General features: G+C 37.1%; 1 protein-coding gene across 2 annotated transcripts in view; it reads right to left on the bottom strand.

The window, feature by feature from the left end:
- Positions 1–1,168: 1,168 nt before the first annotated feature.
- Positions 1,169–22,061, bottom strand: part of Pdk1 (Phosphoinositide-dependent kinase 1) — a 152,545-nt gene continuing 131,652 nt past the window's right edge. The window contains exons 1-5 of one of the 2 annotated variants that reach the window (XM_074091200.1): positions 12,112–12,550; positions 5,115–5,373; positions 4,064–4,993; positions 3,009–3,286; positions 1,169–2,874 (exon numbers count right to left, since the gene is read on the bottom strand). In XM_074091200.1, coding sequence (XP_073947301.1) covers positions 2,770–2,874; positions 3,009–3,286; positions 4,064–4,993; positions 5,115–5,373; positions 12,112–12,249 — 1,710 coding nt within the window. In that variant the 5' untranslated portion in view covers positions 12,250–12,550 and the 3' untranslated portion in view covers positions 1,169–2,769. Of the gene's footprint in view, positions 2,875–3,008; positions 3,287–4,063; positions 4,994–5,114; positions 5,374–12,111; positions 12,551–22,061 lie in introns of those variants that run through there. The other variant, XM_074091201.1, reaches the window with a different exon arrangement.

Genomic DNA, 22,061 nt, shown 5'->3' with positions numbered 1-22,061 from the left:
GGAATTAAGGGACATAACTATTTTAAATTCTATTATTATTACCAATTTTTTTTTCTAGACCAACCACAGCATGTTAATTCATGATACTAAAACAAAAAAATATCAATATCTTTGTTATTATTTTTAATAAACACAAAAAAGCTGCTCCTGAAAAGTTGCTGTTTTGCAATTACGCCACTTTTCGTGGGATACGACGATTTAACTCGCAATGTTTTGTTTGCTTTATAAGATGTAGTGGATGTAATTTTAGGTCATCGTTCATCCACCACTACCTCTCATATTGCGTTTAATAGATTTTTTTTACCGTACAACGTCAAAACCTACTAGATACTGGCAAAATTGTCCTCCAATGGACAGCAGGGCTACTACGAAACTCTTTAAACTCGAAGTTCGTATCGTACCGTCTCTCTCGCTCTCGAACTAAATAGTATAAGTGTCAGAGGGACCGCACGACACGAACTTCGAGTTTCGTAGTAGCCCTGCAGAGCCATATTTTTCTAAAAAACCAACCAACCAAGATGTAGTTTCAAAATTTTGTTAACTTAGGCTGGGTTCGCAGTTCGCACGGCACAGTCCTGCACGATTTTTTTTGTTTAAAACTGTTCACACATCGTTTATACGACGACGTATGAACGGTTCTACACAGATATGTGCCACTAGGTACTTATTCGATAAAACGTGTAAGATAAAATATTGTGCAAGACTGCGCTGTGTGAACCCAGCCTTACTAAGTATTTGATGGAGCTTTCAGTCTGATGGCAATATGTACAATAAGTCTGGTACTTACTGAAATTCTGGGTTTACTAATGTTTCGGCGAATAACGTTTGGCAACCTGTTTCATTTCGCAACTGTTTAATATGTCTGAAACTGTGAATATTTCAGGATTTTTATAAAACAAACCTTACCTAACCTAAAAGGTTCTACACGATGACCCTGAAATGTTTACAGTTTTAGAGGAACAGGTTGCCAAACGTTACGTTGCAAAAAGGCAGTACTCGGAAATTCTGGTGACCCTGCCATGGTTGTCTCCACAGGACGTCGACTTGAAACTCGGTAAGAAACTTTAAAAAAATGGTTGGTTTTCTTAATTTAAAAATACGAGTAATAACTTATAAATGAGTTTCAGGGTGAATAATAGGAGAAATTTTAGTCCAAGTAAAACTAATATTAAAAATCAACTTCAATTTATTTCCATTTTATTATTCTGTTACTTATTTTTTAAGAATTTACTCAATACAAATGTTGTAAAATATAATTACAATAGTTAACAGTTTTAAATGCAGAATTAATAATTAACAATGTCATGGTGGAATCCAATAACACAGACAACTATTGTTTTTCATTGTCCAAAATACATTTTTACTACCAAACGAAATAAGACTAGTGCTTGAAATACTATTTAATCTACCCTATTTTTTTACTAAATCAATCGTTACCATTGAACTATGTATGACATTACATATAAGCCCTAAATTAACAATGTTCCAGGCAAGTTAGCATATACAATAAACAAGCCAATACAAAATGTGCCAATATCATGAATCACTGATTTTCAAATTATCGTGACAGTGGATCATTTCAAATGTCAATTGTTAAAAACAAACTTAATTATGGTGATTCTCATGAAGCAAGTCTAGAAAGAAATTAAATTAACAAATTAAAATATTTTTTTAATAATTCCTTCACACAAAACAATAGAAGTCACCTCAGTTGACTTTATCCGTATACTTTTGCTAAGTTTATCATTAGGATTAAAGTGCAGATGATGCACATGAAACAAGCAGTGTGCCCGAGTGCGCGAGCGCAGAGTCGGTTTGAGCTCACGGCAGACACCTTGTGTCATTGCCCATCTTTGGCTTCTATACCGATCTCTCTCCGCTCCAAATAATATATCTTTGTAACATTTGGCTAATCGATTCTGCATGCAGGCAATGTAAGAACTATTTACCTATACCTCCTGGTAGATGCATTACATGAATATTATGTATATTTATAGTATTGTTACTGGCACACAAGATGCAGAATTAACAATCATACCATCCATAATTTCCTAATTTTTATATAACTGTACAGCAGTCGCATTCCGTTGGCAAATAAATAAAATTAAAATAAATAATAATATTAATTTAGCTAAAATTGCCTAGTTACCAACCGGAATGGGCTTTGTGAACACGCGGGTGGTGAATTACAAATCCATTCTTACAACTGGTCCGTATACTTCGAAGTCTAACGGCCCAACATTATTCATAACACTATACCTATGCGATTGCTATAATAATTTATGACAAATATTTACATATAATCACATTTAAATAAGAAACCTAAATAAGAGAATAATTTAGTATAGTCTGAACATACTAATAGGAATTAGTCATCCAGTTAGGACAATGATCTTGAACAATCGTAGCTGATAGCGGGCGACAGCAGCGTCGTCGGCCGCCGCGCGGCTGCGCGGGCGCGCGCTCTAACATATGTGGCGCGGCTCGCGGCCCTCGGCGGCGGCGCGGCGACGCGACGAGTGCGCGACGTCGTCGGGTCCCACGGTGGTCGACGTTTTCGTTCAGCGCGTCGGCGATTTCCTTCCTTGGGGCCTTTCAATGTCGGTAAAGCTTCCTGGCTAGTTATCGTGCTCGTAACGATGGCTAGAATGTATCCTAGAATTGTGCACTCGCCGGGCGATGGGCGGGGGCGGCGGTCACTGAGCACTGAGCGCGGGGGCGGCGCGGGGGCGGCGCGGGCGCGTCTCGTAGCGGCGGCCGCGCCTCCGCTTAAGTTGTAGCCCGACCATATGTTCCGATACGGACTTCATCGATCACTCGTGCCCATTCTAACGCGTATGATTCGGGATCTTCGAGGTAGTATGTGCGATTAGGCTGAAAAAACGAAAAATTATCATTAACATAACTAAACCAATATAACGTTCTCAGAATTTTATTGCGCTTATATACTGTATACGAGTATTGTTTGAAAATCATTAATCATGAAGTTCATGAAGAATGGAACTTACCGTATGTACTAAGAATATTCTAAAGTTTTTGGCCTCGACGCGTAACTCAGACGACCATGGTATCTCTCCTTTCAACACCATGTTCACGGGGTCGACGTAGAATAAACGTGGGCCAGTGGTCAGCAGGAGCATGCGCCGTCGCGCAAACAAGCCCTTTCTCTTGTCAACAAGCCCTTGTTTCAGTATCAGCTCGCCATTTACAAATTGGTGCCACTTGCTCTCGCGTTCTTGCACTTCGAGCCGGCGCCTTTTCTCATCTGGGCTAATGTTCAGTATTCCTAAAACAAGAAATAGAGACTAATGAGCTATGGTTTTTATGATCGAAGCTTTAGTAGAAACTTAAGCTAAGTATTTTAAAAGTTGTTGCTTAAAAATTCCACCTCATCTGTTTCAAGAAACACATAATTTCAATGGCGTCAGACAAACGCTATCAGCTGATCGTTAACTGCGTATTGCAGAGCCAGTCAGTTAGCCAGTGAGTTACATCGCAACTTGGTGAAGTCAGACACGCTTTAGTGCTGACGTCATCTCTACTAAAGGAATGTACGTATATATTTATAAACAGTAAGGACATCCGTTCCGAATGCAAATACCTAGCTGTGAACGCAATGACGCAGCGTATGATAAACTAAGTAAGTACAATTAGACAACATGCAATGCTTTGGACATGTTTAATTTTGACTGAGAGTACAAACGTTACACTTTATGGTGTAGTGATACGCAGTAGCTAATGTTTTGAAATGTATAACAAAATATCGGCAATAAAATGAGATGCTTGCTAGCAGAGAAAAATTTGGGTCACGGACGCTTCAGTTGCCTGTTACTTGTCGCTTCACTGCACTCGCACAAGTCTTTGTTGCTGTCCGCATTCATTCATTCATTCTTAACTTCATAATAAGAAAAATAATGGTTGTTATTTATAATGAAGAACAGAAGAATTAAATTTAATCATTTTGATTCAAAGATTGTGCCCGATTCCGAGATATTTATGATCATTAAATCACAATTACCAAATATAACGTTTTAATATAATCATCTTAAAATACTTCATTTACCTTTTGAGGTAGATAGGTCGAATTCCCACAAGCGCACAAGTTGGTTCTCGCCCAGACCAGGTTCTAAGTGATCTGGAACAGTGTATTCTTCCTCGAAAGATCCTCCTGGTAAGTACGGTGAGATTGTTGGAGGAGACTGTGTGCACACAGTGTCCCAATTAATGCCATCGAAAAATGGATGATTTCGTATGCTGTCATAAGTATCCCCCACATCGTTAGCTCCAATCCTCTTGGAGTAGTCCAAAACTAAAAGCTTTTCGACTAAATCTTTAGCGTCAGCGGGAAAACCTTCTGGGAACTCGTAATCCATTTTGAGTATTTTCTGGAAAGTTAGGAACTCGTTTGAACCACGGAATGGTGGTAGTCCTGATATCATCTGATAGATGATGCAGCCAAATGCCCACAAGTCCGAAGCACGCGTATCAACGCGGTTATGCAAAAGTTCTGGGCTGACATATTGAGCTGTCCCTACAAAACTGATTTTTCTTGATCTATCATTCTCCGTTGCTGGATTTTCTTCATCCTCAGTCTTAACAGTAATTGAACGAATAGTTTCGGGATCAAGTATTTTTGTTGTTCCAAAGTCTGCAATTTGCAAGTGCATATTTTCATCGAGTAAAATGTTTTCAGGCTTTAAATCTCGATGGATAATTCCTTTAGCGTGCATGTTTTCTAACGCCAACAACAACTCAGCGGCATAAAATTTTGCTACATTTAGCTCGAAAGAGCCAACCTTATTTATATAAGGCAAAAGTTCGCCATTCTTGGCGTATGACAACACAAAATACAATCGTTCATCATCTTGGAAGGTGCAGTACAGCTTCACAAAACCATGAGGCACATTGAACAACATATTCAAAGCATCCTTTTCTCGTTTTATGTACTCCCTTTTCTTTTCTCTTATGATTTGACGTTTTTCGCAAACTTTAACTGTAAACAAAATAATTTCATTAATTTTCATACATAATTATGTGTATTTCGTGGGTAGTGATTCTTTCCACACGAATAATTCTTTAGAATGTGTAAATAGCTAAGAGGTGTAGGTACTTACTTGCATATTCCTTTCCCGTGTGGATATCCTTAGCTAGAAACACAGTACTGTAGCATCCCTCTCCTATCAGTTTGCCAAATATGTAGTCTTTTGCCGTCCGTTTGGTAGGTTTGTTAGCCTGCGTAGGCGTTGGCGTCGCAGCGTGTGTAGACGCAGGCGCAGCCGCAGTTGGTTGCGCTTGCATCTTCACCGGGGATTCAGCGGCGGACTCAGCCGCCGCGATTGGAGCTCGAATCTCGCTCGTCGTTCGGCCGTTCGTCTGTTAACAAATAAAAATCAGATGTTAAACTATTATTTATCACATTGTATCATATGGATGGACCAGTATTGTGGCTAGTTTCGTCGCACCAATCTCAAAATAAACTCGATACTGTTTTGATTGAAACCGAGTATTACAATTAGCAACGTCGTTTTGAAAATAAAAAAGGCAGTGTCTCGTGGCGGTAGCCGCGGCACGTCGGCACGCTTCGAGAGCGTGTACTTGTTTATGGACGACCGCAGCGCAGGCGTTGCAGCGGAGAAGCTGTTGGCACTGGTTACGAACGTCATCCGCGGTGGGGACCAGACTACAGGGCAACGCGCTGTCTGCCGTGATACTATCGGCGTGTCGCTCATATTAAAGGGCAACACACACAGAAAGCGTGCGCGGGTCGGGTCGTGTCCGCCGCGTGAGCCGCGCGGTTCGTTGTATTCACACAGAGAGCGGGTCGGACCCGCGACGGGCCCGCGGCGGCTATCAATGTTGCCAGTTTAGTGACTTAGTCCCTAGAAGTGACGACTTTTGCTTAAATCTTAGCGACCGCAAAAAAGTTTTGGCGACAGAAATGGTTTAGGTATCTGGCGACTTTTGGAGTACAAATTAAAACAGTTCTAGAACCAATAATAGATACGACATTTTTGTCAACTCGACACAGAATTATACAGTGCTGCGAGATATATGTGGAAAACGACAAACGCGCTTGCGCACCAAGGTCAAACTTTATTTACTTACTTAATTAAATCCAATTTATGTAATGATGGGCGATGGATAAAATTTTTAAAAGTGGCTGATTTTTTTTTATAGACAGGAATAAGCTTATACTAGTCAATGGAAAAATAACAGATTTTTCTGTAGTACCTGCCAATTAATTAAAAAAATAAAATAAATAAATTTTATTCTCGCCTAAATGAACTAGCTACTGCGCATGAATACGGTTTTTAGGGTTCCGTAGCCAAAATGGCAAAAACGGAACCCTTATAGTTTCGCCATGTCTGTCTGTCTGTCAGTCTGTCTGTCCGTCCGCGGCTTTGCTCAGGGACTATCAATGCTTAAAAGCTGTAATTTTACATAGATATACTTATTATGAAAACTATCCCAACAAAATGGTACAATGAAAAATAAAAAAAAAATTTTTTTAGGTACCTTCCATAGAAAAAAAAACTTACTTTAGTAAGGGTTTTTTTTTCTTATCCAACCCTATAGTGTAGGGTCTTTTAAATTAAAAGCATTAGGGGGTTACTAAGACGATTTTTCGATTCAGTATTTTTTTGCGAAATATTCAAATTTAAAGTAAACATTTTCATTAAAAACGAGTTTCAGGGGTTTTTAACTTAAGATTTAGGGATAAATATTTTTGAGAGTTGGTAACACTGCGCTCGGCTCGCGCTGTTTGTGACGACGGGCGACGGGCGCGGGCCCGCGCACGACCCGCGCCCGCGCCCGCGTTCTGTGTGAAGGCGTCCATATACCGCCATGCAAATACGCCCGTCGCGGGCCCGCGCACGACCCGCGCCCGCTCTCTGTGTGTGTTGCCCTTTATTCCAGAAAAACGTCACCGTGGTATTTAATGTTTCGAGTTTAACCTTCGAAGCTCAATTTAAATTAAGTTGCTCTCGAAATACTCTTTAGAGGGTTAAGAAAACTTTCACAATAAACGCTTACGCTTCAAAGACTTTTATTTGAACTAGATTTAACTTTAACTCCTATATAAACTTATTAACTTTTTGAAGAATGTAAAGAAAGTTTCGTAGGTCAAATGCCGCTGTTTTCTATCTCGCCTCGATCTAGTTTTTATGTTCAGTTTTTGTTATTTTCTTACGCAAGCTTTGACAAAAAAACGCCGCTTCCATCCATTCAAAATCGTGGACCGTCTTAAATAGAGAGCAGCACACTTCGCCACTGTGTCGCTCTCTTTCTAACAACGGTAAAGAGGCTACAGTCTATCACAGTTAACGGTTACTTTGCCAAAAACAAACTTAATAAAAAGCAAATGTAAGTAGGTACCTACGAGATACGGTTTCATGGTTCCGTTGTCATAACACCCGTGTAAAAACTTTCTACAGCTTACAATTTTCTTTGAGGAAAAAAAAAACATTGAAATTGTATAACTACATTATTAATATTATGTATCTTGCGTATCTAAAATATTAGTGTAAGTATAAGAAATATTCATATTAAGATATACGTAAGTATACATAATATATCGTTCATTTAACTTGGATATGTTTATAAATGTTATTTTATGAAGTGCACAAATGCACGTTAACGTCCCCGGGCTTCAGACTATTGTAGAGAAATGATGTCCAAGATAAGTCTCGTAGATGTTGCGCATGAGTCACTCATAAAAGCGAGCTGGTCTGCGCCACCGCAAATGGGTTTTCGCATTCCACTGTGGCGGGACGGGCGGCAGCGGCGCGGTGTAAACCGCCGCAACGGTACTCGCAGCGCATTCCCACGCCGGCCGAAACGCATTCCGTCCGCCTCGCGGTCCGTACGTACCGACTCCGTTGTGACCTCAATTCCCCACCTCTGTGAAGTGAGACCCTCTACGTCGTCATCGCGACCTACACAATCGCATTCATCAATCAATTTTTATTAAACAAGCGGCATGTCGACATGTTGTACCTATTCTGAACTGGCTTTCCGACATTTAGGGCACTTTGAACATACCGCCATGTACGACTCTTATTTTGACCATATATTTTTACTTGGTTTGCACTGGTTTGTCTTAAAAATAAGTCGATGTTTGAATTTTGTATAGGTAGGTATCCATGAAGCATCTTACTTCAATGGGTTAAGTGTTTCTAAATTCCGGTTATATTTCTTCTCGATAGGTTTTTGATAAAAAAAAGTCCACGATAGGGAATAAAAATTAAAGAGCTGCTGCTCCTTGTTATCTGGGGCCAGAATTATAAAATAAACTTATCCTCTTCAAAATACCTACTTAGCCAATTGATTGTTAAGTAACAAAATAAGTAGGTATATTAAATACTTAACAACAAAGGTTAGGTAGTATTTTTGACGATCTGTTTTGTTCTGAATTTATAGATGTATCCTATTTTCAAACATAACGATTAGGTCGAAGTTGGCTTAGCAAGGTAACTGTAATGCTGCTGCGACCTTGTAACAAATTACCTAGAGCCTAGCGGATGTCGAGCGCTATTGCAAGACTTGCCCCCTTGTGCGCTACATCCGGCTACATTTCTGATGCTGTTTGGTCACATTTTCAGCATTTAGTATAGGTACTTAGATGGATTTCAACAATCAGTTATACTGCTTGGTTGACTAATTTGTTTTGCTCCTTTTTCAAAGTTTTGTAGAAACAGAGATACTTGTTCGTCAGTTTAACTAATACGAAGCCAGCAATTGCTATTCCAGCCGAGACTAATATAAAGCTTTTCTCAAAAATGGTGAATAATTCTGAAATAGAATACTTTTTCTCAAAATATATTGTAATATTTAATTTTATTCCAATATTTTTCTTATGGTTTCCCGCCTTTTTTCATTAAAAATAAACTGCAGGTGTATTTTTCCACCGAAAACACCACAAGCTATTTCAGACCCAATAGAAAAAGTCTGGACTTCCAACAAAATATCTGATACCGGCCATTAGACTTGGCTGTATACGACTTGTGCCAACATTTCCATGGCCTTTTTAACTTTAAAAAAAATGTGACTGATTGCAGGCGCGCTAATTCATTATTGTCGAGTTAGCGCGCCTGCAATCTTTTTAACTTTTTCTTTTTCGCTGACCATAAACTATGCATTTCACCTTCTGAAATGTAAAGAATAATGTCAACTTTTACGGTATTTTTTGAGAAAAATAACATTTTTGCGTAAGAATTCTTATTTACAAGTATTTGCACTCTTACTGCGGAATATGACATTCCATAGCTGCTGATGACGTAGTTAATTAGGTACTGTATGTAACACACCAGCTAGTTGTAAGGCCGTGTGTTTTATCTCTTTTTGAATTTAGGATACATAAGGGATACACACCTGTTTGACAATAGAAAAATGAAATTTAGGCAATAACTATTCATTAGTTCCAGTAGATATACATGAAACTTTTTCTCAGACGTGAGAGCTAGTTAATTTTTTAAATGGGGTTTTGATTTAACAATAAATACAGCAGCTTAAAGAAAATTCTTTGAAACTATACGTTGAAAGCAAACGGCGGAAAACCGCCTTTAAAACAGATTAGGGGAAGGTGGGCATGAAAGAGACATGTTTTGAAAGAGCCACTTAGATAAAAATAAACCCAACCTTTTGAAATTACCATCATTTCAATTTAATTTCCGTTAGACAACATTGATAATCTGTGGCCCACAAAGATTGACTAGTAGCTGCCGAAGCATATTGGCGGAGCAGGACGCTATCGAAAAAAGTCGCATTGAAAAGTAACTTTTTATGCTGTTATTCTGAACGTTTTTATAATACAATGTTTTGATTTGACTCTGAAATTACGTTACAACTAGGGTGTGCATTTATTTAACCTTATTTGTGATATTTATTGCATATTATTCGCGATTTTATCATATACTTTTAAGGTTATTGTATTTTATGGCTACTTGTTTTGAAAGAGCCTACCAAAAATGTCATGAAACAGCCGGATTTTTCATGCCCGCCTCTTTCATAACAACCTGTTTTGGCCCTTTGCTATTTTGTTTCATTTTGTAATAGACATCAAAATTACATCAGAAACAGCTAAATCCCATGTATACATGTATGTATGTGTATTTATAATGATTTTTTGAGTTAATTTAAATTTCAGTTCTTTTACCTTTTCATTGTACTTGTAGTGTCTACTCTTGTGTCTGATGTCCTGTCAATCGTTCAAAGGTTAAATGGATAAGTTCGCCTTTGTACATCTTCTTATCCTGTGTTCTGTTATTTTCATGTGTTTTTATGTACAATAGAGTTTTACAATACAATACAATACAATCCCAGAAAATACGCAAGTAGACCTTGAATTGTCATCAAAATTACATTTCTGTACCAAATATCAACTTAATGCAACTAACCGTTGAGGAGATTCGTCCTGCGGAGACGATCCTGGCTGGATCACCAGGATGTCACTACCTCATTATTGTATTGTCACCAAATCTACATAATTATGCCAAATTTCAAGTCAATCCGAATTCTGACCACTGGAAGTAGATCAAATTCAACTTGCAAGATTTGACCCGCACATACATATTTATATACATACAATGGCAAGATAAATAAAAGCTTGTAAAATGTCATTTGCTATTAATATTGCTTAACTTTTGGAGAAGAAGTTTATTGTAAGAGTTGATAATATAGTGCATGGCTCTTTCATAAAATGTGGTTATTGAATAACCACAGTCATGCTATGAAAGAGCTGTTTTCCCTTTTTTTTTAAGCTAAAAATTTATATTGAAACATTTCTATAAGTAATAATTGTTGATTGGTTGTTATAGAGTAATAAACGAGTTTCTAACTTACACATAAACCTCGTTGTTTTATTGTGTTTTAGATATTAAAACGAGTCCATTTCTAAAACTGGCTCTTTCACGCCCACCTTCCCCTACCTAGATCAACACCCTATTAACCAATACTGACAATGGAAGTCGCACCAATTTTCTTTCATCGTTCATTCATTGATTTCTATTGTTATAGGTGAAGCGTACTTCGAACGTATAAGAACGTATTATTAGCTATTAAGCGTTCATAATATGCTGTGGTAAAACTGGTAAACAAGTCACGCACGCTTGCGCCGCGTGAACAAACAAGTGCGGTGATTGCCTGCCCGCCTGCAAGTCACACTACTCGTCTCGTCGCATCCCGGACAGACTACGGAATACAATTAATGTACAGACAGAGACGGCATTAATGGCTTTTTAAACTCGGGTTAGAAAGAAATGTATACTGGCCCACACCGCGCTTCTCCTTCTACTACACAGCGAAAGTGCGCAACCATCTTGGCGGTCAGGGAAAGTTTATCAAAAGTTTACGTTATTAAAAATATCGATATTTATAGTATTGACTGTCATAGGGCTAAATGTTCTTTATTTAAGTTTTTATTCTAATGTGGCGTGATTAGTATCAATTAATTAACGGGGCTAGAAAAACAGTTCTAAATCCCAGACATACGTAGGTACATAACACCCGTAATGTAGGTAATATTCGTACCTCGAACTTGTCTTAATTTAAAGTAGACAACTACTTATGCTATGCTCTATCTATTTATGATTGGTATCACTTATTTGCATACCTGCCTACTTGTCATAACATTCAGATGATAACCTATTACTCTTAATAAACAACCCGTTGAAAGTAGCACATTAAAATTAAACATGGAACAATATTTACTATAGTTCCTAGTCACTTGCTTGGCACACTTGCCAGCTGTACCTACCACCCTTTCACTTTTTGTTTATTAGTGTAAGCAACTCAGACGGCATGATTTTGCTAAACTTTATCTTAATAAAGCTCCAAACGGTGCATTATGTTTTTTTATAAATTGTTACGTATACGTAACTTAGTGAAAAATATGTACAGAGGTACAAAATTACAACGATACAAACACGTCGGTATCGATACATCAACATCAAAAAAACATAAATTTTACTTTCATTGCTTGCTGCGATGCTTGATGTTGCACAACGATGATTTACGCGTTAGTATTATTATTTGTTTCAAACCGTCACAAAAAAAAATAAACAACAAAACAACGGTTGGGTAGACGCAGACGCGCGGAGTCGTTGACCTTACCTTAGTTTTGGGCGAGGGCTGTTTCCCGCGCTTCGTGGAGCTCACGCCGAGTAATCGAAGAATCCTGTTGGCTGCCTCGAGCAGAGTGTCACTACCCCTCGATCCTCTTTTATTTACTCTGATGGTCAATCCACTCATTTCGATCCCTCACACCACAGGTTTTTTACCGTTGTATTAAAGTTCCAAACGGTTATAACGAAGATCACAGTTCATCAAGCTTGTTTAATTTAGAATCCGTTAAAATACACGATAATATTATACGTATATACTAACACAATAATAATTTACTAAGGAATGCAGATTTAATTTTCAGAATATAGAGCAAACGTACATTTGATTTAGTTAGAGCGCGCACACATCCGTTACGTTCAACGTCGCGGAGTGAACTGAAGTTGAAGCGCAATGTTTTACTCGCGTCGCCAGACGGAGAAATATTCACTCGGCCGGCAACCGGCATGCGTGCGAGGGGCGGGGTGGGCGGCTGACGCCACGCCACGGCGCGCTGTTGTGTTGATGCGCCCCTTTCCCCTCGTCGCACTCACCTCCACCCTACCCCATCTATACCAGAAGCGATGCATCGCATTCCACCCCCTCGGTTTTCTATATTCCCGGTAAAATCAACAGCGTTATCTGTCGCTTCCTACGTAACAAAAATCAGTAGGGGTATGTAGGTTGTTTGTTTAGAAAATCATAATTAGAAAAATGTACCTACCAATAAGCCATTAAGGCACTATAGACACTTAGTGGGCTTTGGTAACTTGCTATGTTATGATATCATTTGTTAATTAATAGAATAAATATTTTTAAAATGATTTTTAATAATTCCATTACGCGTGCATGGAATTGTCCAAAGATACTCTTTAAATTTGATATCAATTTCTATAATAGGCTAGACGACTAAAAAAACTGTTTAGTCCGTCAGTTAGATAATTAAAAATTATTTTTTTGTTTGACGAACAAAAACTAACGAGAATACAGTGCTTAGAAGTTTCGAGTAAAGTCACTATACTCTTATGGTACAGTCACCAGCATTAATATCTGCCACAGCGGAGCGTGCATAAATATCTGACACGTCCTACCGGCCCTAGAAATAGAGTCGTATCAGATATTTATGCACGCTTGTTGTGTCAGATATTGGTGCTGGTGACTGTACGATTTTGTACAGTCCGGAAGTTTGATGATCTATACCTTTGTCGATTTTTAAAAATTTGATAAACCAAAATATATAATCTAACTGTCGGACTAAAATAGAATGATATATTTTTAACCCAGTCGTCATTCCTATTGTAGCTCCATTTGCAGATTGAAAATCAAGTTAATCTAACAAACGGCTATAAATGAGACACCTGCCTTTTCACCACGTGGTGACGTTTTGGACGCCAAAGCTTGGATGCGGAAAGCAGATCAAGCGAGGGAGGGGGATACGCTACAACGAACGCTGCAACCGGGAACTAAATCAATATTTTACCAATACGTGCTTGAGCAGTGCATTTAAAAGCAATGGAGAAGAGATTGCACTCGACCACGCTGCGACGGTACAGACGATAGATAACATTCCAATCAAAATACCTACTCATTTCAATATTTCCGATACAATATTACCTATTTTTGGTATTTTAGATTGGCATCAAATCAATATCAATTATGACAAACACAACGCGTTTCAAACTCTACGAGCAACTCGATCCTATTTTATGTAGGTAGAGGAAGAGGAGGGCAAGACAGTTGGTAGAAGAAAAGCAAAGTAAAAATATTGTAGTTCATCGATATGGACTTCCACAAAGTAAGGCCTGAATCAATCAATTACAAAATCAATTACAAATACCTCAAACTTTTATCACTAATAAAAAAAATTAAACTATGTATTTTTAAGCAGGTAAAGATAAGAAACCCGGCTGATATTTAACTGAAACCTGTCTCCGCCAGGTGTATTAACAAAACATTGGTGCAGTAAAGTTTTTTGCCTATTTTTAGGAATATCCCTATAATAATCACATTGAATTTTATAAAAAATACTACTAACGACTAACGAAATTGCGCTAGTTTGGCTAATTACCTAATAATTTATAACAAGTGTATTTTGTCCGCTTTGTTTACACGATCTTTACGTGGCTTAGGTAGGCATAATAATAATATAATACTGATTCTACATGCTAATATAATAAGTTCGTTCCGGAGACACCGACCGTAAGGCACGTGTAAACATAGGTCGTAAAATATTGCAAGGCGAACTATTAAAATTAATCGTACCGTTCTTTCTGCAGCCAGTAGGTATATTTCACAGATTGCTAGTAGCTGTGCTAGTGGCTAGTAGGATAGGAAACATAAAAAAACATCATTAACAAGGAACTACTCGCGCATACACGTTTCTTCGTCGACCGAATGAATGCACTTTACATGCCTAGTAACAATGTCAGGCTGATCCTTGACATTCATGGCGATTTTACACGTATAGCTAAACTCCTACAAACTCTTGTCGCATTTTAATTAGTTCATATGAGGGTACGCACGACTTGATTATACCTAAATACACGTGATTTTTGTTCTATTAACAAAAAAACCAACACAAAAACAAACATGTGCATGGGTCTGAGCATTTCTGCGTGCAGCTGCATCTCGCCACGTGCACGCACTGGACCCATGTGGCCACTAATACAAAACAGGCATGTTCCAGGTATCATAAAAAAAAAACCTGCCAAGTGCGAGTCGAACTCGCGCACGAGAGGTTCCGTACCATTATCTAAACTACATTAGACATTTGCAAAAAAACGGCAATAAAATCAAGTTTGCTGTATGGGAGCCCCCCCTTAAATATTGATTTTATTTTAATTTAATTCTTTATTTTTAGAGTGATTTACAACTAAAGATTCTGTGAATATGTCAAGCGTCTACCAGTTGCCGTTATTAATATCAAGCAAAAAAAACGGCAAAAAATCACATTCGCTGTATGGGAGCCCCCTTTAAATATTTATTTTATTCTGTTTTTAGTACATGCTGTTATAGCGGCCACAGTAATACCTACATAATCATTACGACTCAAGAGATAGAGCCCTGTGACAGACGGACGGACAGACAGACAGCGGAATCTTTGTAATCCGTTGGCTGGCACCCTTTGGATAAGGAACCCTAAAAAACGACCAAAACAACAACAAATACAAAAATAATAGGTACTTAACTAAATTTTTACATTCAGCATTTCAGTACGAATATATTACCTTTATGATAATAGGAACCAATTTTGTTTCTTTTTTTAATTTTTTACATGCCATCGAAGCCGAACCTTCAACCAGATCCGTGTTGCCACTTTAACCAATTTTGGCTACTTTTGGAATTGTGTGTGTACTTTTTTTTAGTGTTCCACACATTTGGATCCAATTTTACAGAATCTTGTCTAGCTACTTTCGCAAAAATTGTGATGTCACATTCCTTTGTTCGAATGAAAACATCATTCGTGCATCATTTTCATCAACAATTCGATTCAAGCAATTCAATCGTTCAATTTTCAATTTGCTGTTGATTATTCACCTAAGTAAATAAATACAGTTAACTTAGCCTAGATGACCTTTTTCCTTGCTAATAAGCAAACTACATTGTACTTATATATAATTATTGTTAGGTATGTATGTAATCCATGGAAATGGACGTCGCGTCCGCAAAGTGGCAACTGAATCGATCAATTAACCGTAGCCTAGTTATGTATATCTAGAGGCGATATAAAAATAAACTTATATTTCACGTGCCCTCAACTCCTTTGGCGATAGCAGAATCAAATAACGATACATTAAGTTGTAAATTTACCGCAGATTTATTGTACCTATAGCAGAAAATAATAGCAAAACAGGCTGTTTCATTACTTGAAATTTATTAGTAGAGTTTAGCAGACAGGCCATGGCATCATGTTATAAAGAGATAGGTAAGTACAAGAAAAAGCCAGGTGCATGGATTCGTTTTTTGTCCGTTACACAGAGCATGGCTTGCCGGCCCCTAAGACTAATCCAAAATAAAATAAAAGGTGCATCGAGGACTGAACCTCTGCCTTACCTACCACCTGGCTTTATATTTATACGATACGAGACAGACAGTGTAGATTAGTTAAAGAAGCCTCATCGTGTTACATTACATATTTGTATCGTAGTATGTTAAAAAAATCTCTAAGACTCTATAAAAGGAATGGCAGATTCTATAGTGTCCTAAAAAAAAACAGCCAAGTTTAAGTCGGAGTCTCGCACCGAGGGTAAAAATACGTAAGTACCTACATGTGAAGTTAAATAATACAAAAATAATTTATTGAATCAGGCGTTACTTTGCGGAGGTCCATATCAATGAACTCATCATCATCGCAGCCTATATACGTCCCACTGCAGGGCACAGGCCTCCTCTCGGAATGAGAGGGCTTGGGCAGTAGTTCCCACGCGCTCCCAGTGCGGATTGGGAACTTCACACACACCGTTGAATTGCTTCGCTGGTTTGTTGTGCAGGTTTCCTCACGATGTTTTCCTTCACCGTAAAGCTCGTGGTAAATTTCGAATGTAATTCCGCACATTAATTTCGAAAACTCAGAGGTCGATCCTCTGCTTGATCAATGAACTGAAAGAACCAAAATGCGAGGTATTGGCAGAGTTGCGGGCTACTGGTGGATGCAAGTGGAAAGTTGTCGTTGATTATCGAGCAGTGGACGTCTTCCGGATGATGATGATAATGTTTTAAACTTTTGAGAGTAGACACATCAGCATCACGCTTTATATACTTACATAAAGATAATTTGAGATCCTGGAACGGATATAGTATGTCATCTAAATCAGTTAAAAGCGGTTTAAGCATGAAGAATTAACAGATCGACAAAGTTACTTCCGCATTTATAGTATTAGTACCTATGGATGGATCAATATAGAATAAGTAAATAATTTTCGGGAATTAACATCTATTTACAGGATATTGGTATTTAGAAATTTGCTTTTCGTATCTACTGGATCGTGACCGTGAGGACACATACCTGAGACATAGACCTAATAAATCTGTAAAAAAAACAGGGTCCTATGTGTATTTATTTACTAGTATAAAAAGTCAATATATTGGGAAAAACCGTACGAAAGAGTTCGAGTAAACACTATTTAGTGTATTTACACTCAACGCAGTGTCACTCTGCTTTTGTTTCGAAGCTGACTGGACACACTGTCTTGTGTTCTGTCTGATTATGACACATAAACATAAAATAGACAGGTTTTACCAGCCACCTAAGCATTCGAACAAAGCACGTGTTTTTACTAGGCCAAAAATAATTACGTTGAACCAAGGATAATTACGACAGCAACAAAACAGAGATTATTTTATATTTACCAAAGCAACTAAGTATTACCTACTACAATATATCTCAAGGAGAGTTATTTAAAGTTAGAAGTCTAAAAACATACATTCATACATACCTGTATATAAAGATAACATTACCCTCCCTTTCGACGCGCGTATCATAATACCAACCTATGAATATCGTATAATTAATGGGAACATGAAATAACATTGAGGTTGGACGTGTACGTAACATATCTTTGCGCGAGTCGATAGTGGTGAGCTGATGACGATTCACGTGAAGATTGTTATCAGTTGTGTGTACAATTGTACAATAACAAGTCGATAAAGTGCAATTCAACCGATTGATAAGCCCGTGGGTGACAGAACTGGCGCCGCTAGTTCGCGAGCTCTGTCTATTGCCTTATAACTCTTATAAAATTAGTATCTGTATGTAAAGGTAAGTATTGTACGTACAATAATAATGTCCATTCGACTTCGATTTTTTTGTATTTCAATTAGGTACCTAAATAGTATTTGCAGATGAGATATTTTAATAAAATATTATGTAGTTAAGATTTTTTAACGAAAATATTAAAAAACTACATAAAATATTTTTCGTTAGAAAATAAATCTTAGATTTCATTGTGCAAAGTAATTTACATTTGCCTATTTACGTTAATTCACGAATATTCAACATCGCCTAATAATATCCTCGATAACGATTTAATTAGCATAAGTAAATAATGTTAAAATAATAATGTCGAATCTTTGTATTTTGGCAATCACTATTTAGTATTTTAAGTAGCTAAGGTAATCTCATTGAAAACAATTATGTACTTCTGCATTACGTCTAGGTACCTATTTGTTTCGAATGGTAAAGCCAAATCACTCGTAATAATTTAAAGCATTAAGCGAGGTATTTTGCAGAGTCAACAGTACCTTTATTTCATTGGCTGACCCAGGTATGAAAATGTAAATAGTTGCACGTGTAAGCGTTGTTAGTACCTATTGTTAAATAAGGAAAACAAATCTGTTAACGATCGATAAGTAGGTATAACTTACTTAGAAGGTAGGAAGTTGATAAGATGGTGTGCAATGTCTTTCTGATTGCTGACGCTCGTAAGGTCCGTCTTGTTTAAGGACTCCTATTTACATGATGCGCTTCTAGTTTCCTACAAAAACAAAAGCTGTCTCTTTAACGACTCATTAAGGCATTACACGGGTGCCACTGAAAAAAAGGAGATGAAAAATAAAAATAAAATAGTATAATCAAAGGCCACCCGCGCGAAGCCGGGGTGCGTCGCTAGTTTTAATATAAATAACGCGTTACTTTTGACTTCAACAGGTCAAATGCAGTTTATTTCTCCAAGACTGTTTAAAAGATAATCAAGAATTAAGAAAATTTTACTAAGGATGTTCGTTCAGTATTAGTAAAACAGTGTGACGGTTTTTATATTATGAAGGTTTTTTAAAATCCCTATAACTTTTTTTTTACATATATTTCGGAAAATAACGTTAAATAAAATAGTTCTTTATGTCTCTTATGTGTCACGTTAATGTCACTCGTCAAGCTTATGATTATAAATTTAGAAACCCAATAGGCAAAATCAACAAATCTGAAGATGGCGCGATAGATACCGTCTGGTCACATTATTAATATTAATCAAACTTTGGTAGGCATTATACCTATTACGCCTATTACCGGGGGTATCGAAATCGGCGGCCATCACCGCGGCAATTTTAAATACGCATTTTATAATCAAACGGATCGATTTCTTAAAAAATATATTTTACACGATAAAAGATTATTTAGTCGACTCACGGATCTATGAGTACTAGTGTATGTGAATGAATCAAAGATCTCGCAATTCGTGATTTTCCGAAACGGCACCGAAGAAAGAGGATTTGCCATACTAACGCGTGACACCACATAGAAGCGGATTCGAATCTTATTTAGTGTTTTACAAAATAGTTATGGCAATTGAACTAATGTTATGGTTTTTAAATGGCTTTTTATAGTTTTTTGTACGATTTCTGAATACTTTTTGTATATTTTTTGGCCTGGAAATACGATTAAAATGCAAAATAAAATACAGCGGCGATATGCGCCATTTTTAACTGTAGATTGTAATGCCGTGGTATATCACGGTAATAGTTAAAGTGGTGATTTTGGTTCTTCATGCTTTTTGGTATATCGTTTATATAATTTGTTACAGTTATTCCAATCTTGATCTATTCACGCTTTTAAAAAAACTATTTCCGTGGTATCAAAAGTACCAGTTTGTCATTTTGGTTATATGACAAGGTTGTAATAAGTAAGTATTTTTGATAGTAATGCAAACACAATATCCTATTGTTTTTAAGGGTCGGAATTAGATTTTACAATGCTCCAAATTAAGCCAATAAACGATGGTATTATCGTATAACCCTCGGTAATAGAATGTTTGGGAATCTATTACCAACCCATTCAATTGTATTTGGGTCGGTGATAGGTTCTTAAAGAAGTATCTATTACCGAGTGACATATTATTTTTCTGTTAAAATAATTCACATTTAGGGTACCTACCGTGCAGTGCAGATTTTCTTGATAAAGTTGTGACTTTTACTCAGCATACATACATCACACTATTACTGGTGGCATACGTATAAAAAATACAATGGGCTGGATACATTATTTGAATCATATTTGTTTACTCAAAAAAAAAAAAACTCGGTGTACAATATAATGTACAGAACCAAAGCCATTATTATTTTTAATCCCTCGATATTAAGTGCCAAATCATGAGTCAGGTTCCTTTTACCGATGTTAGAAAATTGCTGTTTTTATACCCTCGGTAATAGAATCTCAATTCGCGGTATTAGAATCACAGCTTGTCTATTACCACGGTAATAGAAGATTTGGGTATTTTGATTTCAATAATTATTTTATCAAATACTAATAACTAAAACGAGCCCTAAAAGTCACGACACTGAAAGTTCAATAAACGCTCTTAAATAAAAAAAAAATTCTCGTTTGTTAAGGAGCTCTGATACCCTTAATTTTTGGGACTCATTTGAAAACTTCCTTAGGTACCACGGTAATAAGCGCCGTTACCTTACACAGATACGCGGCGTCGCTAAAATGTCTTCGCCGCAAAATGGCCTTGAACAAGTCCCTTGAACCTACAAAGGGAGCCGGTCGTTGCTCAAAACATGCCACCTGCCTGCCTCATAGTCATATTCATAGCCCCTCGCATAACATGTTGTTTGTCTGATTGATGGCGTTCAATCTCCTAACCTCTAACGACAGCGGGTAAATGACAAAACAATTAATGCACATATTGAGTCCTAATTTAAAATGGTGACGTCTATAAGGCATTGTTATCAACTGATATGTTGAATGAAACTACTGAATCAGTAGTTCTGATAGAAGTTTAGATTAACATAAAGTGAGCAAACTTTACACACAATACTAAAGTTTCTCCATTTCCTTAAATATATTCGTTAGTATCCTACTAACAATCGCTGGGCTTAGAGTCATAAAATTTGGTATGTAGGTAGCTGGACGTCTGGAATAACACATAGGCTACTTTTTATTCCAATATTCCCGCAAGATAGGGATAAAATCTTGAGTCATGACATTTTGTACAGTTGTTAACACAACCTCAATGAAGATCACGATACAAATTACGAGAGTTCCCAGGGAAATTTTGTAAAATCCCGGAATTTCAATTGGAGCTACCAGATCGAATAGTTTACGCGTGCGAAGCCGCGGGTAAACTCTAGTTGTTATATACCCAAAGGATAGTACCAGGGCGATTGAACTTTGCTCGGGCTTAAACTCGATAATAAGCGTTTTCCCAGAGATAAGACCAAGCTAGATCGATTTGTCATACCTGAAAACCCCCACATACTTACCAAATTTCCTCGAAATCGTTGGAGCCGTTTCCGAGATCCCCGAAATATATAAACATACATATAATAATTGCTCGTTTAAAGGTATTAGATAGATAAATTTCAAAGAAAATAAATAAGTTCGTCGTTTGCGTTTTTCAAGAAGGTACGTTGACCGATGAATAACACATTCAAGGATTTCAAGATAAATAAAGGGCAGAGTATTTTTCCTCATACATAAATGTGACCTCATACTATCTGCCACGTAAACGTAGATAAAATTCAGGTATATATATTAATGAATCACGGTTGTACTACATGGTATACGTTGTTTCGCAGACAACATTTTAATAGAATTTCGTTTCAACACATTTTTATTACTTAGTTGATATAAAACTTATTACATACAAAAATATTTCATGTGGTGGTAGTTTCTAAACGTTTCAATTCATACCTGCTACAAAATGCATACCCTCCTATAACGGTAGCGATTCACTTTCTGGTGTGGTAACAGTTCTTGCCTAACCTAACTTCTTTTCTGGTAGCGATTCGCTTTATCATGGGGTCACAGCTCTAATCTAACCAAATGTAACGTACATAAAATTATTATATTAAAATATGATAATTTATATTAAATTATGGACAAATGACGCCTATTTTTACATTTTCTTTGGAACAAAATATCATAAATAAGTACACCGAAAAAAAAAATCTTTAAAATATAATTCTATGGTTTGACACAATTGTTAAATAAAACAATTTCACTATAAAATTCATTGAATTATTTT

This window comes from Choristoneura fumiferana, chromosome 8, assembly GCF_025370935.1.
Source record: "Choristoneura fumiferana chromosome 8, NRCan_CFum_1, whole genome shotgun sequence".
Classification (NCBI taxonomy): Eukaryota; Metazoa; Arthropoda; class Insecta; order Lepidoptera; family Tortricidae; genus Choristoneura; species Choristoneura fumiferana.
The sequence above is the reverse complement of the archived record's forward strand: the minus strand, read 5'-3'. Positions and strand labels throughout refer to the sequence as shown.